The sequence below is a fragment of the Falco cherrug genome, chromosome 5 (assembly GCF_023634085.1).
Source record: "Falco cherrug isolate bFalChe1 chromosome 5, bFalChe1.pri, whole genome shotgun sequence".
Classification (NCBI taxonomy): Eukaryota; Metazoa; Chordata; class Aves; order Falconiformes; family Falconidae; genus Falco; species Falco cherrug.
Window position 1 is genome coordinate 67,908,289 of NC_073701.1, and position 17,106 is coordinate 67,925,394.

General features: G+C 40.2%; 1 protein-coding gene across 6 annotated transcripts in view; it reads right to left on the reverse strand.

Annotated features, from left to right (window-relative positions):
* SEMA3D (semaphorin 3D) overlaps positions 1-17,106 on the reverse strand; it is a 147,753-nt gene that overhangs the window by 55,831 nt on the left and 74,816 nt on the right. For all 6 annotated transcript variants that reach the window (XM_027811917.2, XM_055711199.1, XM_027811918.2 and 3 more), the window contains 4 exons: positions 15,815-15,877; positions 13,969-14,088; positions 9,022-9,115; positions 5,479-5,607 (listed from right to left, as the gene is read on the reverse strand). In XM_027811917.2, the coding sequence (XP_027667718.2) occupies positions 5,479-5,607; positions 9,022-9,115; positions 13,969-14,088; positions 15,815-15,877 (406 nt within the window). The remainder of the gene's footprint in view (positions 1-5,478; positions 5,608-9,021; positions 9,116-13,968; positions 14,089-15,814; positions 15,878-17,106) is intronic.

Consider the following 17,106-nt stretch of genomic DNA (forward strand, 5'->3'; position numbering starts at 1 on the left):
TAGCTATATCAATGTAATGGTTTCTTTGGGTTATTTTAAACCTGCTTTTTGCAAGAAATTCTATAGCACCTTGTCTTGATAAGCTGAGCCATTATATTACTTCTAGTCTCTTCTAAAGCAAGCTTGGATGTCTCCGCCTGCATCTTACAGGCATGTTTATTGGGCCATGTATTTAATACATGTCCTTCAGTGTCTTCCTCAGCCCCCTCACCCAATCTCCAGTCCTCTACCTGTTCACCATCTATGTTTTTTGTTGGTTTTTTTTTTTTCCCCTGGGGTTTCTTTTGCAGTCTTTTCTTTAAATTTTGCACTAAAATCAGATATTAAACTAATTCCAAGAGCCCCTGAGTGCAGCAGAGCAGGCAACAACACTGTCTTGCACAAGTAAACCAGATACTTGGGGAAGTAATTTTCAAGACATTCCCCAATGTGCTACAACAGACGAGCTCTTCTGAGGGCACTTGGATCTATAATGTTTTTCTTTAAACAGAAGCTGCTATACAAATACAGTTGCAAAGAGACCCTTGACTCTAAAATACATTCTTTCAGCAATAAAATACACAGTCTTTGTCCCCCATAAGCAGGCAGGCTGCAGCAGAAAGCAGCAAGGAGGGCGGTGTAAGGCTGTAGAGCAAACAGAGCACACTGGTGATACGTGGGGAACGCTATTATCAGCTTTTAATATATCTTCCTGCCTTTGTCCTTTTTAGAACGATTGTTACTTTATGTTAGCCCTGAGGAATTTTCACCACAAACTCTACAGTACAAACAGGACAAAAAGAGGGTCTCTGTTGCAAAAGTTCACAGATGAAAGCTTGAGACAAAATGGGATGTGTTTAAGTGTTGAATGTGCACCTTCATGACAGAGGAGTAAATTTATGGGTCAAAATAGCCACAGTGCTGCTTCTATTTTAAACCTTTCTGACACTAGAGAATGGCGTCAGCAGAAAAATGAAATGATGCAGGCATCAAGCTCTATAAATTTAAGTTAGGATTTCAGAATGAGCCTAAAGAAAATATTCAATTACCCCTCAGGGCCTGTAAGGCTACTTTGAAGATTAGATCTCTAAGAGTGAATAAATACATAAATAAGCTTCCAGTATGGTTTCTTAAATATGTGGTTAGCTAAGTAGCCATTTAATAGGAAAACCTGTGAAATACTTCTATGGCATGCTCTGCAATTTCACATAGTTGGGTTTTTTTTGTTGGGTTTTTTTTTTTTTTAAATCCATGGTTCCAGAACAAAACTCTGAATATATGTTTCTTCTAAATTAAATTTCATTGCTTTACTTGGCAAGCCAAATGCAAAAACAAATGTCTCAATACCAATTCCTGGAACACATTTAGAAGAATCTCTAACAAATTAAAGGAACACAAATATTTAATGATTTTAAATCACAATTGAAAACACTGAAGTTGAAAGTTAAATCCAAACAAAAATACAGTGTAAAAGATATGAAGACAAAGAGACTGAAAAAAAAATAATGAAAGAGATCATGATCTTAAAAGCACATCATATTCTGCAAGTGAGATCTTTGTCTCATCTTTTGTAATCCATCCATGCAATAGAGAAAAGTGCATTTGAACCAGCTGTGAACCAGGTTTTGGATTCTTTGCATGGGAAACAAAATATATGAAGATGATTTTGAACCACTGTTTGTTTTCCCATACACACAGTTGTCCCTTCCTAATTACTTCAGTAGAAGGTTTTACTACAAATTAATTTCATAGCTAGATTGTGTGCAACCAAACAGGAGGCTGAAGGCATCGTGAGCTCCGACAATAGATGGTACCATAAATTCAGGTGTTGCTCATGCTTTTTTAAACATGTTTTTGTGACAGAGTGGGAGGAGTGGTTGCACCTAGTCCTGCGTTGCTGGGTTGGCTGGAGAGGTCACGTTTGCTTTTGGTTACCAGCCGGCAACCACACACTTGTAATGCCAGCAGTGGTTCTAGGCAGTGCAAACGTGCATGCCTTAGTAGGACCTCCTGAGAAGTGAGGCTCAGTAGGCTCAGAAAAAGAAGAACAGACAACAAGTAGCAAATCCTGGAACATGAAAAAATGCAAAAGCGACCTAAAACAGTGGGAGGCAGCAGTTCTTTGTAGCTGGTATGCCAAAAATATGTGGCATGATGAAATGCAGAGGATAGCGCTCACCTCATTTACCTTCAACTATCTAGAAGTCAAGCTCCTACTCTGTGCTCATCCAGGTCCTTTCTCAGAGAGGGATATAAGGAAGCAAGTGACAATGAATAATCCTATTTTATGACAGATTCCTACAAAAGGTGGAGAGAGTCACCCTCTGGAAGTATCACCTCTCTCTAAATTACAGACAGAGACAAGTGAAACAACTGAGCTCAGACAGGATGCTAACTCTTTCCTTTTAGAGCTAAGTGAGCTGAATCCCATCCAAAGTTCACAGGATATAAAGAAGTCATTGCCTGCAAGTCTTTGCTCTGGCAAAGACGAGGGAAGGGGGTAAAAAAAGAAAGAAAGAAAAAAAAAAAAGACTAATGCAGTTCAGGGAAGCACTCATTACAGCCACAGCTTTAGCTTTCTATAAAGGAGAGAGGAATGTGCAGCTGTTCAGTGCATGCCTGTACATAGGGCTCGGGTATCCCACCACGGGATGCTCTCCCCTGCCCGCTGGGCTGGGACAGGGCAGACTCGGTTCCAGTTGGCGGCTTTGCCATCCGGAGCGGGGCCACCAGCCCCACGTGCCTTGTCCCTGGCCAGTGCCACGGGTGAGGCAGCTCTGGGCAGCGGCTGTGGGAGCGCCGGATTCCTCAGCTCTGCGGGAGAAGGGCTGATGTCTGAGCAGCGGCAGCATCCCCTCTGTCTCCAGTGCCACTGCGTGCAGGAGTACAAGCCTGTGTGAATGTGAGTCATGGGAAAGATTAGCCGCCTTCCTCCTTTTCTCCTTTGTGGAGCTGCTATTCAGTCATTGAGATTAAGACATGTCTTAATTAGTCAAGATAGAGGTGCCCTGCAAGGAACTGGAAGGTATCCTACGCATTTTTCCCTTATGCTTTGTCTTTCCCTCCCTTCCCTCAGGAAAGTATAATCCTGTTTCCAGAAACAGAATAAGACTAAACTTTAAGAATATTAAGGTGCATTACAGAAAAACTTTCTCAGCCCTCTAGAAAAAAAACAAGTTACACATTTAATGCTAATGATCCTAAGTAAAACACAAGTCACGCCTGGAAATAATTTATTTCTAATTGTACAATTACTCAAGTATGTACAACTTTTCCTGGAGGTCTAACACATGCTTGGTAAATGGGTGGTAGGCTTAGGAAAGAGGTGATTTAGATGAGATGGGAGTTTTAAACCTGAAATCAAGTAAATATTTTCTTTATACCAATATTGGCTAAAAGCACAAATGTATGTAATTGGTAATGTTACACAGTAAACTAGAAATATATTGGCTACTCTATGGCTTGTTACAGAAATGATCCTGTCATTTAGAGTTGCACTCAAAATTTTCTCCAACCTTAAAAGGACTGTTTCAAAATATTAAAAGCACCTAGTTTATATCTATGCCTCTTAGTATAACACTGCATGGATTGTGTATGTGAAGTCTTAGACAGAGCATGACTGTAGTTTTTTATATGGCTGGAAACAAGGTAAACCTGAAGAATATATGGGGTCTTCAGTGTTTATATAGTGTGGGGTAATTTTCACGTCGCAGTCTAGCACACTAAAGCTGTTTTTCAAACCCAGACATACTAATATATTATTCTCCTTAGAAAACTTTCACAAATACAGACGCTTTAAGTGAAAACAGAATAAAACATGAATCAATCTCAAAGAAAGAAGAAAGGCAGACACCCCCCATCCAGCTTCCAAACTGAAAAATATAACAGTTCTCAAACCTTTAGTTTATTCTGTGTTCTTGTACTGTTCTCTTGCCTCAGACTGCTCATGGAGAAACATTAATAGCATAATAAAATGTTTGGAACTGGATATTCAAGCTGTAAGTTCTTTTGGGCTGAGAACTGAACCCTGTAATGCTCATCAAGGTGGATCTAAACTAACGATAACACCAGATGCTCCTCAGGACCAAACAGCAGTAAATCTTTCTTTTGAGGATATTATAGCATCCCTTAGGAAAGCAGCTACCCCAACCATCTTTCCATGCTGAGCATCAGCAGGCCACCAGTGATAAAACTGGGTATTCAGTTGCACGGTTAATTACAGTTAGAGAACTGCCTGCCGGGAGGACCCACCCCAGTCTGTATCATATCATTACAGCCCATTTCTGGTCTACGCAGCATGAGGAAGTGTAGAAATGAGGAGACAGGAGAGGTGGGATAAGAAAGGTTTTGAGCACAGGAAATGAAAGTGCGATAGGTCAGCAGAGTCAGACGTGAGATTTTTCTATCTGTCCAAAGGACCGCTTCTATTTGGAAAGGTAAAATGACTTTTAAGTGGCTTTTCCTTTCCTCCTTGTCTCACAGCAGAAACCCTGAGGTTATGGAGTTACATCTAGACAGAAACATACGACAGCAGCTTAAATTAAAAGAGAGAAGCAGTAGGGGGGTAAAACAAGAAAATTTAAAAAAAAAAAAAAGAGAGAGAACATTTCCTCTTGTCAAGGTCTCCAAGAATTAAGAGGCAAAATTACCACTTTCAGAAGTTGTCTGCTGGGAAGACAACTTAACCCTGTGGTCAGCAGGCCTTTGGCTTTACAATACACCCATAATAGTTACACAGGCATCCTGAACCAGGGCCAGTGTTGCCACATCTTTAAAGACAGTTGATGGCTAAAAGGGGGATGCTTTAATTGAGCAGTGCTAGCTTGTGAGTGAAGTTTTCCATGTTACTCTGTGTGTGGTTTGAGACTGGCTGGGTGTAAACGCAGCCAGTTTTTTAGAGGGTTTACTAGCTCAGAATGTTTCTTAATGGTCAAGAAAAAGCAGTGTTTTGCTTGGGAAGCTATTTTAGGGTGCCCTTAGTGGTTTTAAAATGATCCTCACAGCAACAAAGGGTATTTTTCCCTCTCAAAGAAGGAAAAGAAAAAGAAAAAAAAAGAAAAGAAATAAAAAGACCTCCTACCTAAAATGTGGACTTTCTAGTCTGTCATTTCAATGTGCTGTAAGGAACAGCTTCTAACAAGTGATCGGAAAAAAAGGGTTTAAAAAAATAATATATTCCAACAAGACTAGAACTAGAAGCATTTAAGTCATGACATTATTCCAATTACGGGACTATATGCAGATGTATAGATCAAAGATTAAAAGAATGATTAGGTCTTACTCTCTTACTCTTAATTAGCATTATCACCTCTGTGGCTTCTCTCAAGTGCATTTTTGCTCCACTGAGCTTTTTTTAAAAAAGCCTACGTAATCCAAAGATACCATGATACAATATCTATATTTATAGTAACTGGACATATATTTATATAAGAAAGGGGCTATTAACTTCAGAGAGGCAGGGACAATGCAAATGACAACAGCATATGTTTAGGATCTTACCAGTAAGCCAGTAATGTTCGGAAATGTCAGTTCTGATGTAATGGTGGTCGTGAGAAGGGCCCAGAGAACGTGTTAGAGCCGTGTCTTTGCCAAGGAAATCAGAAGCTGTTCCAGCATAAAGATACTCATCTGCAAATGAAAAAGAAATAGGGTTTCTACAGCTGTGGGGTAAACAAAATTAAAACTGTTTGTATTTTGTTGGGTGAACAACACCTGTGTTTAATTGGCCTATGAGCTAAGTTAATGTTTTAAAATATTATTGGCTTATATTTTAATGGGATTTGGGGGTCTGTGAAGTCACTTACATTTAAATCTGGGTAATATTTGTAATTATATGCCTGAGAAATGAAGAAGTCCAAGTCTAACTTTCAGATCTTTTAGGCACACAGAAAAGTAAATCCCCCAGCTTTAGTGGGTGCGGGGCTCTTGAGGGTATAAAAGTGTGTTCAGTCTGAGCATCCTGCCCCATGGACACTGACCATGTACCTGTGGGCTGCCCAAGGATGTAGCCATCATTCCACTCAAGCTAACTCTTGTGCCCCAGGCTTGCCACAGCCCTGATGGCTTTGGTGCTCCTGGGCTTGAGCTAGTAAACATGATGGATGCTTCACTACAGAACTTTGCAGCTTGGCCCTTTCCTGGTGTAGGGATCGCTATCCAACACTTCATACATGCAGAGGAATTTAAGCACTACGAGAATTCTCCTCAACTGTGTAATGTGTTAATGGTAGGAATATGGCTACAGACCCAAATCATGATCATTTTAACATAGCAAGTGGTCACACTAAAATAAATGAGACATGTTGCTTGAATCAGGCAGCCAGGGTTTGTCCCACAAGGAAAGCACATCTATGATACAGTACAGTGCGCTTGCTGCAATTGCAGTTATATTTAGTCTTGTACCAGCTTTGTGGGCAATGTAAAACTTCACAACCTTAATAATCGCACAATATTTTCTGTTTTCCTTCAGATGTCAGTACTTTCCTAAACAGAAGGAAAGAAACAGTATCTCTGTGAGTGATTTTTTACCGCATAATGCGTTTTACATTCTCTTTTTTTTTTTTTTTTCCCTGAAAAATAACAAGATAGCTTTATTGGTTGGAAGAGTTTAGTTTTTGTTTAATGACTTGCAACAGTAAGTCCCTGGAGTTCATAAAAAGAAAAAATATTTATATTCATAAAAAATAAACATATAAAAAGCTATATGATACATAAAAATCCTCTTCCAGGAGCTCCTTCTTCAGGTTTCCTGATACTCTGGCTGGAAACATTTCATAAGATCTTTTAGAGAGAAGTCCTTTGTTGAGAGTGAATGCAGAACAAATACCGTTCAACACAGACATTTGTGTTTGCATTTGCAAAAGAGATAAATGCACTTAAAAAAATAAGATCAAGGGGAAAAAAAAAAACCTACAAAAAATAAACCAAACAAAACCAAACCCAAAACCACAACCCATGACCCACAAGCACTTTATTTGGCAAAAAAAAAATCTATCAGCTTTCTTTTTACCTCATTATTGTTGTTACTTACGTATTATTTCCATGACAGTATTGGAAAGCACATATTTCAGACAGCATGTCGCCTTTGTAAAGAAACAATAGGGCTTTCTGAAAGGTATTTGTCATAATGAGGAATGGGCAGGGTAATTGGTGTTTGCTAACTGACAGGCACTCAGTGATCAATAAATCTGAAGGGCTAACAGAAATTCTTCATCCTTGCTTAGGCTCTGCTGACAAGGCATTTTCAGTACTTCTCTCAGCTTTTGGTATCTCTCATTTTAAGTTCCAGTTATGTCCAGAACCATTTCGGTGAGTGGTAATTTGTAATAGAAGACAGATAGTGAGCAGGTGACTTTTCAGTCAAAAAGGTTAGCTTTTCTAATTTATCTGTGGAATCTACTTGGGGAAAAATGCTGTGTAGAATTCAAAGAGAGATTATGTAGTTCTACAAAGAATGAAAATTACTCAATTGTTTTATATTATATATATAATATGTATTATAACAGTGTTAACCTACACACATGATTGAAAATATAATGAAATATTATTTAGCTCATATATGTAGAAATGATTAGAAAGTGCTTTCTGAAGGATATAAGCAATCTTTATCATCATTTTGCAGATAAATAGAAGTGACATGCCAAAGGTTACTCCTCTCATCAGGGGCAGAGATGGGAACTCAACTCCCCTGAGCTGCAGGGCAGTATCTTATCCCTGACCATATTGTTCTCCCAGTAGTTTTGAGAATAAAGTAATCACCAAAAAGATAGGCCAAGAACGCATTCTCTGGTCAGGCTTGTAACTCTTTACAGTGCTCCTTGCATGTTGATGCAAAGCACTCGACACCAGGCACAGTCAGAGAAGGGATACTAGAATACTCTGACCATCAATTTTATCTAGCTCAAAAATTCTTATATACCAAAGTTCATGTTTTAGTTATCTAAAAGACAGCAGCTTCTTCATTTCACAAGATTTAACAGAGCATTCAAAGCACTGGAGTGCTACTGAAATTAGCCAACGTTATAATAAATCATGAAGTTCTATTGCATCTAAACAAAAAAAAAAAAGTTTTTTTTAAAAAAAAAGGTTAAGTTTTTTAAGTTTTTAGAATCCCATTTTAAAAATAGACTTCATGGTCATTAAACAGTACTAGGGGTCCCTGAGAAGAATAAGCACTGGCTTTAATCTATTGTTTTTAATGAAGGAAGTCCTGCCCCATCTGTTGGGTCAGAATCACAAATCATCTATCTTATTATCTGAGAATAAAGACCGAACATTAGTCATATGCTTTTTATAACACAGAGTGACCGATACTTCAAAGCATTGTCACCACTGCTCTTTGGCTGTAAATGAAAACGTCATGGTGCTTCACCCTTATCTTGTATTCATACGCTTGATGGACAAGTTAAATGAAAATTGTCCAAAGCTATGAACCAAACCATGACAAAAGTAGCTCTTATAGTGATTTGAGATCCGGAGGTCAAGCTGACATTCCTCGGCACCAAATGTCAGACCACACAGCGCTGCGACACACGCAGCCGGCAGATTGCATTATCTTGTTCCTGGGCTGGAAGCTTCAGAAGTGGCTACTCGAGCAAATAGAAACCTCAAAAATGTATTTATGGAAGTAGTGGATGTCAGCAGACTTCAAAGAGCAGAACATATTGATAATTGCAGAAAGAGGCCCAGAAGCGCTTCAAACATCGTCTGTCCATGTGGGGGTTTTTGTTGTTGTTGTTGGATTGGTTGTTTTTTTGCTGTTGTTCTCTTCTTAAAGGAGAAATGACTGGGAGAGGGTGAAACTGTCTTCCTGCCCAGCTGGCAGAGGCTTCACAGCCACTCAAATGCCCTTGTTTGTGTTGCTGCATTTCCAGCTCTTTGGTGTCTGCAGACCGGAGGCTCCGTCAGCTCTGAGAGCACAGCCCAGCATTGGAAACCACAGCAAGGCCAGAGGAGCTCTGGTGAGGACATCGTGCTGAGCCTCCCACCCCCGGCTCACCTACAAAGCCATGAGAGGATCACCTGGCTCTGAGGGTTTCTCACCTGCCATCACCGAAGCAAACGGCTGCTGAGGATCGAAAGGGCATTTCAACCTGCCAGACTCCAAGTTCTGAGTATCCAGCCGGAATAATGTTTCCTGAGAATAAACACATATTCATTACCCTGGTGTGACCGCAGAGAAAAACTTGCTTAGGCAAACTGTTCTGCTAACATACAAAGTGAAGGTGTGTTAGACCATGCAGCTCTCATCCCAGCAGTGATGTTTACAGTCCATGTCCCTGGTTTATATCTGGATTTTTTTTCACTCACTGGTTTAATGTACCCTGTTCACTCTATAGCAAAACACAGATCTTAAAAAAATACGATTATTTTCGGGGGCGGGGGAGGGGGGAAGATACATTGTTCATTTCTACTCAAATTAAAAGCTGGATTGTACTTAAAAGGCACTGGCTTCTATTTGGGAAAGTGCTGATAGACTCTGTTGCAACAGGAGACCCAGAAGGGGTTCTGGCTGACTCTTAGATTTCTCCAGGGACTGCTGTATAATGTTTGCATCAGACACAGTTCAGCCCCTTTTAAGTGAAAGCAGCATATGCTCTCTCTTGTTAGTTTTTAACAGGACTAATGATACAAGAGGTATCAGAATAGATCCTTCATTGGCATTCCCAAATGCAGGGTGGTTAATTCCTGGGTCACAGAACAAGGGCGTAAAGGAAGATAAAGAAAAAAAATTATTTTAAAACTATTGCTGATGCTTTCAGTGGGCATTAAACTCAATTGTCATAAGCATCAGTTGGAAGTTTTATTATAGTTTTGAACTGCCAGCAAGGATGTTTTCACCCGTTCTTTTAATTTCCTAAAAGCACGCTTAACCTGAAACCCACAGTGAGCCCTTCTGAAGGCAAACTGATTGCTCCAAGGAGTAAAGTGAAGTCTTTGCAGGTATTAAGACTTGATTTTCAGAATTCAGCTGCTGTTAAGAGAGGAGGGATTGCCTACAGAAGTACTGTGAACATACTCTCCTACCTACAGTGATATTTAAAATCCCACTAGTGTTCAGGAATCAAGTAACTGTGGGTTTAATGTCTGTTGCAGAGAAACAATTTCTGAAGCTAATGAAAAAATAAAAAAAGACCACACCTCTGTGATTTAAACAATTACTTAAAAAAGGATGAAGTTGTTTTAATTATTTTCTTCTATACCTCTTTCTTGCAAGAGGACTGAAGAGTACAAATGGATGGTTAAATATGCCCAAAGATGGCCACAGAGGATCAGACTTCACAACACGTTAATTCAATTCATCCTTAATGCACATCAGATTATAAATGACCAAACCTTTCTACTTCATTGAGGTGACTCCTATACTCTCTAGGCTCAGAAGACAAAGGCCCAGGATATTGAATAATTAAGCTCCTTAAAAGAACAGAAAAATCAATTCCAATTTGTGAACATAAATTCCATTTCCTCCAGCAATCCTAGCTGACGCAAAGCAGGATTTAATCATAAAAAAACCAACCCCCCATTATCTTTCCGGACCTGTGGGTTAGTGCCCTGGTTTCTGCTGGGATAGAGTTAATTTTCTTCTTAGTAGTTAGTACAGTGCTGTGTTTTGGCTCTGATGTGAGAACGATGCTGAGAGCTCACTGATGTTTTTAGCTGTTGCTGGGTGATGTTTATACTAAATCAAGGACTTTTCAGTTCCTTGGGCCCTGCCAGCCAGAGGGCTGGAGGAGCACAGGACATTGGGAGGGGACACAGCCAGGACAGGTGACCCAAGCTAGCCGAAGAGGCATTCCATACCATATGGCGTCAGGCTGAGTATATAAGCTGGGGGAAGAAGAAGGAAGGTGGGGACATCTGGCATTATGGTGTTTGTCTTCCTGAAGTAACAGTTACGCGTGATGGAGCCCCGCTGTCCTGGGGGGGGCTGAACACCTGCCTGCCCATGGGAAATGGGGAATGAATTCCTTGCTTTGCTTTGCTTGTGTGCGCAGCTTTTGCTTTACCCCTTTTCCCCACCTTTCCATTTTGTTATTATTATTATTATTATTGTTATTGTTCTTATTGTTGTTCTTACCTCTTTATTCTGTTTAAATTATTAAATTTGTTCTTATCTCAACCCTTGACTTTTACATTCCTTTCCGATTCTCCTCCCCATCCCTCTGAGTGAGGACAAGTGAGCAACTGGCTGTATGGTGCTTGGTTTCCAGATGGGCTTAAACCACGACAGTTAGCAGGCAAACCAAACTCTCAGGCTACTAAAGTGGATCACAGGAGAAAACTCAAATAAAAATTAAGCTTTTGTTTTGGTGTGTTTTTTTTCTGACGATGTTATTTCAGTGTCCCATTCTCCTTTCTCTGAGATGTGTGACCCTGAGCTGCCGGGAGGACCCTGTGCCGTGCAACATGCAAGGAGGCTGCCTGCAAGTCCAGCAGGACTCGAGGGACTGGGGGCTTTACAGATCAGCATCAAATATTCCAGACTTCACCAGGACAAACTAACCAACACTACCAGGCACTCACACACAATTAACCTCCTGCTTTCCCTTTGGACAAAGCTTTCAAAGAAAAGAGCATCCCTTGGAGAGCTGTGGCTAACTGCACCAACCGGGCCAAACCTCTTCTTCACCGGCCAAGAGAAGTTTTGGCAGTGACTTCAGCAATAGCAAGATCAGGACTTTAATCCCCTTTAATTGTGTCATCCCTTAGGGGATTTGTACTGCTTCAAAAGCAATGTCTGCTGTGGTTTTCAGTCACCTGACCCACACTGTTTCCACAGCCCTGGCACTGGCTGGCAGACCACTGGGCAGAGCCGCCAAGCAGCTCCCAAAGGTCAGCAGAGCCCTGCCTGGTCTCACAGCCCCCATGAGGCTATCTCAGGCCCTGGCTTTCCCAAGCATCCCACAGCTTCCTGTAGAGGCTCTAATTACCGAACATCTATTATCCATTCTTATAACCCAGAGATAAAAAAAAAAAAAAAAAAAAGGGGTGGGGGAAGGGAGAAAAGAAATACTAAAAGAAGAGATGTGCAATAACGTGCTTTGCATTACTATGTAGGGCTCCTGGCTCCAGTTCCTACAAGGAGACATTCTCAGCTGCCTGTCAAATTCATGTCAATGGGTCTGTCCTCAGCACCCTCCTGCCTTATCACATCTACCCGGAAAGGCAGCACAAGACCAGTGGCTGTAGGGTGCTTGTGGTCCAAGGACGAAAAGGAAAATACGCCTGATGCTATTCAAAGCTGTTAATTCAGTAGGAGGCTTAGAAGCGATGCACCAGCAGAAGAAGCGTGAGCGGTGCTGCACACTGTCCGACCGACCACTGCAGCTGAGCAACCAGGAGGAATGCAGCAGAGGCAGGCCTGGGAGACACTGAAGGAGTTAGGAAACACAATACCAGGATTCTTCTTTCATTTCCTCTCATAAGGTAATTGGTCACGTCTAATTGAGACAGACCCCTCGTCTAGACTGGCTCCTGGACTGAACAATCAGACCAAATCCATAATTTCATAACGTCTGATGAAAACAACCTTCACAAATGAAGTAAAGGTGCAATGGTAGAGTGAATAAGGCATCTTACTAATGACCCAGAGGTAAACCACAGCCGCCTTATACTCTTGCTGGGAGCTGTTCTGTTCAATTCAGCGAGGTATTTGATCATTCAGGCTAAGGAATCAGCATGATATGAGGTATCTGAAACTTCAGTTGCTCCCACTGTAGTATTTAAAGTAGCAAAGCAAAGAAGCCAACAAAATTATTTCATTGCAAGCCCAATTATACAGCATATACCAGACAATAGCAAAAGCATTAATGGCTTATTAGGGAAAGAACACCACCGTGCAGATTTCAAGCAGCTTCAGTTTTCTGTAACACAGGCAGTCCCTCTGAGCTGGTCAAACAACCCACAGATTGTGTTGAATATAATGATGGGTCTCAACCTGGGCAAGCACTAATAACTTTTTTCTTTCTTTCTTTTCTTTTTTCTGCAAGCATCTGCCCTTGATTCCACATGTCAGAATACCTTTAACGTGTACATATTTTAGGTTATCACATTTAATAACATATCACTAGACCCCACTTCTTTTATCCCAGAATTTCAACAAGACACCAAGAGAAAGCTATTTCTATAGTTATTTCTATAGCTATAGCTATTTCTACAGCCTGCACCGCAGGCAAGTAGCCAGACAAGTCACATCTCGACACTGAGAACAGAGCCAGCATTATAAATATAGCCAAGGTGTTATACATATAGGAGTTAAAAAGAGACTTGTGTACTAAGTGGCTGCTGACACAACACCAAAATTCTCCTGTTGTGGGGGTTAGGTCTCAAACATTTACCACTTAGGACAGAGATTTCTTTGTCACCAGCAACTGCAGACCAGTCAGCTGCTGACTTCAGTTCAGGAATATACCACTAGCGATGGAGGATACACAACATCTACTTAGTGACAGGGCTGCAAACTGTCTGCAAGGTCCTAAGATGCCTCCCTTGGACTCCAGCTCAGAAAACATTTACGAGCTGTGTATGACTCTCACGCACAAGGAATAGGAAACCATCTCTCTGGACCAAGGGTATACGGACATGAAAAGCTAGACCTACGAGTCTCATCTTGAACTCTGCGTGTGTGTGTGTGTGTGTGTGTGTGTATGTACGCAGAAAGTACATGCGGAAATGACTTACTAGAAAAGCAGACGCCTGGGTTAAATGTTCTCTTCACTTAGTTAATCATGTGAAAGTGTCATTCTGAAGAAGTTTGTGTATTGAGCCTTACTGCGGAAAGTGCTTTGTTCAAAAGAGATAGCACATACCGAATGTGAGAACAAGAGTTCCCGTCTGACCTGCAAAATCCACCATTTACTCTGTTATTTACGCAAGCTGCTGTCAGTTCATTTTTTAAACACTCACATAGTATTTTCCAATCTATGATGAATGCTAAACAAAATGAAGGTTATTCCTTGGTGTGTCAGAGTAGTGAGGAAATTAAATTACCTCTTTGTGAGTTCCGAGTTCAATGTATCCACAGAGAGGGTGAAACGCTCCTGTGCCACAGACATAAACATGGGTTCGGTTGTAGGGCTGAAGAACCCTGATAAAATTGGCACATTCTGTCTATTGGGAAAAGAACGAGAAAAGTTAATCTCCACATTTATTCTTTCATGTTATACGTTGTACTAAGTTATAGGCATAGTGTTGGTGTATTTAAACTCAAAATCACTGTAGCAGAGACTGTTTACTAAATAGATGGAAGCTGCAACAGCTACACTTGCGCAGTGGCTATCTACTAGGCAGTTCATCAATCAGACTTGCAAGACTAATTCTGCTATAATGCTTGCAGCCACGAGAAGGTACATGTGTAGTGCATTTGGAGGGTATCTGCTCAGCCTGTGTTGTAGCAAACAACTTCTGTCAACAACTGGGCAGAGGTCGAAGGGCTACTGGGTTAGTCTGGCTACCAATTCTCCCACCTTTGCTCCCAAACCAGGGTTCTGTGCGAGCTTTAGCACCAAGGTTGACATGATGGAAGTCATTGTGGTGGGCTGAAGGGCTTCAGCATAGTTCCAAGGGTATGTTTTGTATATGAGTGCACTTTCTTTGCACCAGCCACATTCTTCTGGTCACTTTTATTTGAGCATTTCTGAGTCCTACGGGATGCTTGGGTCAGTCCCGGCTTTAGCTGGACTCAGTCCTTGCTGGTGAGTAGCGCAGGCAGCTGCTGCATGCTGCAAGGGTTTCTCCGTGGGGTGGTAGGAAAGGCTTGCCACAGCCTTCCCCAAAATTAAATATATACATACACATATAACAAGGTACTTAGGAAGGAATACACAAGACCTGTTCATAGGTCCAAGCTACCACCCTACACCTAAGTGAGAGGCCAGCTACACAGACCAATTAAGAAGCAAAAAGAAGATATTTATGATCTATGTCAAAATAAATATCCCCCTCTCCAGTCCCTTTCCTTTTGTCTTGGTGTAGAAATAGATCAGCACAAATCCTCCATATAGAACAGTATTAGAATTTTCCCAGTACTCAGCAGAGGTGTTGTTTAGTTTTTCTCTGCTGTAAAGATAAGGGTAGCAATAAGTTAGGATAAAAAGTGGAAATTCCTCAGGCAGAGAGCTGAGAGAGTGTTTTGAGCTGGCACCCACCTTGGTAACAGACAAGCTGGATAGAAACTACAAGATTTGTGGAGAGAAAAGGAAGAAATTTTATTATACAGCAGGGAAATGTTTACATTTATAGTTGGCTCTAGGCACATGATGCAATCTGTACTATGCAAAAGAGATATGAAAGTTTTATTGTATGTACTAATGCACCTTAAATACGCTTCCTAAAGAGACTTTCTAAAGACTAGTGGTTCCAGGGGGAAGCTAATGAGTCTGAGAGTTTGTTTTAACCTTAACTGCAGCTGTCTACAAATTAAGTTAATTTGTACTCTGCTGTGCTACTGTTTCATTAATGAATTATAATGAAGTTACATTCAGGATATTCCCAAGAAAAAAGAAGCAGTTTGATGGGAAAGAACAGATTTCAGGGGAGTATCACCTGGGATACCGTTTGGAGGAAAGTCCATTCATCTCTCAACTGCATTTATTACACACAAAGATGGCTTAGCATGATTGCTGTTTGCAATACTGAATATTATTTTTTTCTGGAAGCATTAACATCTAAAGGAAAAAGTAGAAGTGTAACATTTTTTTAAATTAAGAAAAAGACAGTTCATTAGCTCAGGAAAAAAGTGTAACAACAGCTGACTAACCCATTTTGTGCATTTAGAAACAAACATGCAGATATATGATATCCTCAGCAATAATAAAATAATATATAACATACTTACATGGGCATCTTTCCCAGCTAATTTGCATAATTCTACCTTTTCTTTTGCTGCAGGCCAGTAAATCTGTAACATAGTTAAAATAAGACAGAGATTATGAATATTATAAATTGTCCTGTGACCGTGGTTTATTTCCTTGAATGAACAGTTAAAACACATCTATGCATTTCGAAGGAATTTGCATGTCAATTAAAATGAACATGACTTCAAATGCTACATGGGGTGGTAGGAGAGGCTTGTTGCAGCCTTCCCCCAAATTAAATACATATATATACATATAACCATTACCAGGTTCCATTACAAAAAGTGAAGAGGCTTTAAATCAAAAACCCTGTCTGTTTATCGCTTCATTGTCTATATGTACTTTTAAAAAATACTAAGTTGATCTGGCTGGCACACCTTGTCACCATTAGGAACTACATGGTTTCTCAAAGATATGATGAGCCAAATCATCTTGAAACTACGCTGACTGCAAAACAAGGCAAATGACATTTGTGATTAATTTGGTCCAGTGAACTTGGCAAAGCCATTAGAAAAAAATACTTAGCTGTTACTGCCAATTTTCAAATGAAAAGAAGTTTTGTTCAAAAACCCTAAAAGTAGCTTAAGGGAAATTTGTAGAACAAAAAGTACATTTGACAGAAATCAGTAGCACACGGTTTAAAAATGTCACCCATCAACACTAGCTGAGTTTGCTGAGAAAATGACATAGACGTTTAGAGGAGAATCAGTACTTTAGATAATTGGTAGCATGCATTATCACTGTTTCTCTTTGTTCTTTCATCTCCACTCCAGAATTCTATAAACTAGGTTTTGGTGTAGATGGAGCCAGAAGACAAACTACTATCAGTTACCGTAATCCCAGTTATGTTAGTGAAGAAATGCCAACGAACGACAGCTCAGGTTCTGGCTTACTGATTTCAATGGAACAGTCAAAACTGGATATGACTGAGTACACGTTTGATTCTATTAAATTAAAAATAGAAGCTAAATAAAAACTCTCCCAGAATCACCTTGCTAAACATGGATCTTTTTTCCTTCTCATTTTGCAATGAGAATGCATAATGTTTGTCATGACTGGTAAAAACAACAACAAAAAATCACACTAATTTTTGAGAAAATATTAGTTAGGAAATTGCCTCAAGTCCCAGGAACCAGTATACAGATTATTAGTAGTCTTGGGTGCTCTAGAGGAGTGTTGAGTCTCAAATCACACTTATAAAATCTTAAATCATGAAATATATAGGAATAAAGGATTATCATAATGTGCATTAGGAAAAAATCATCATCAACGA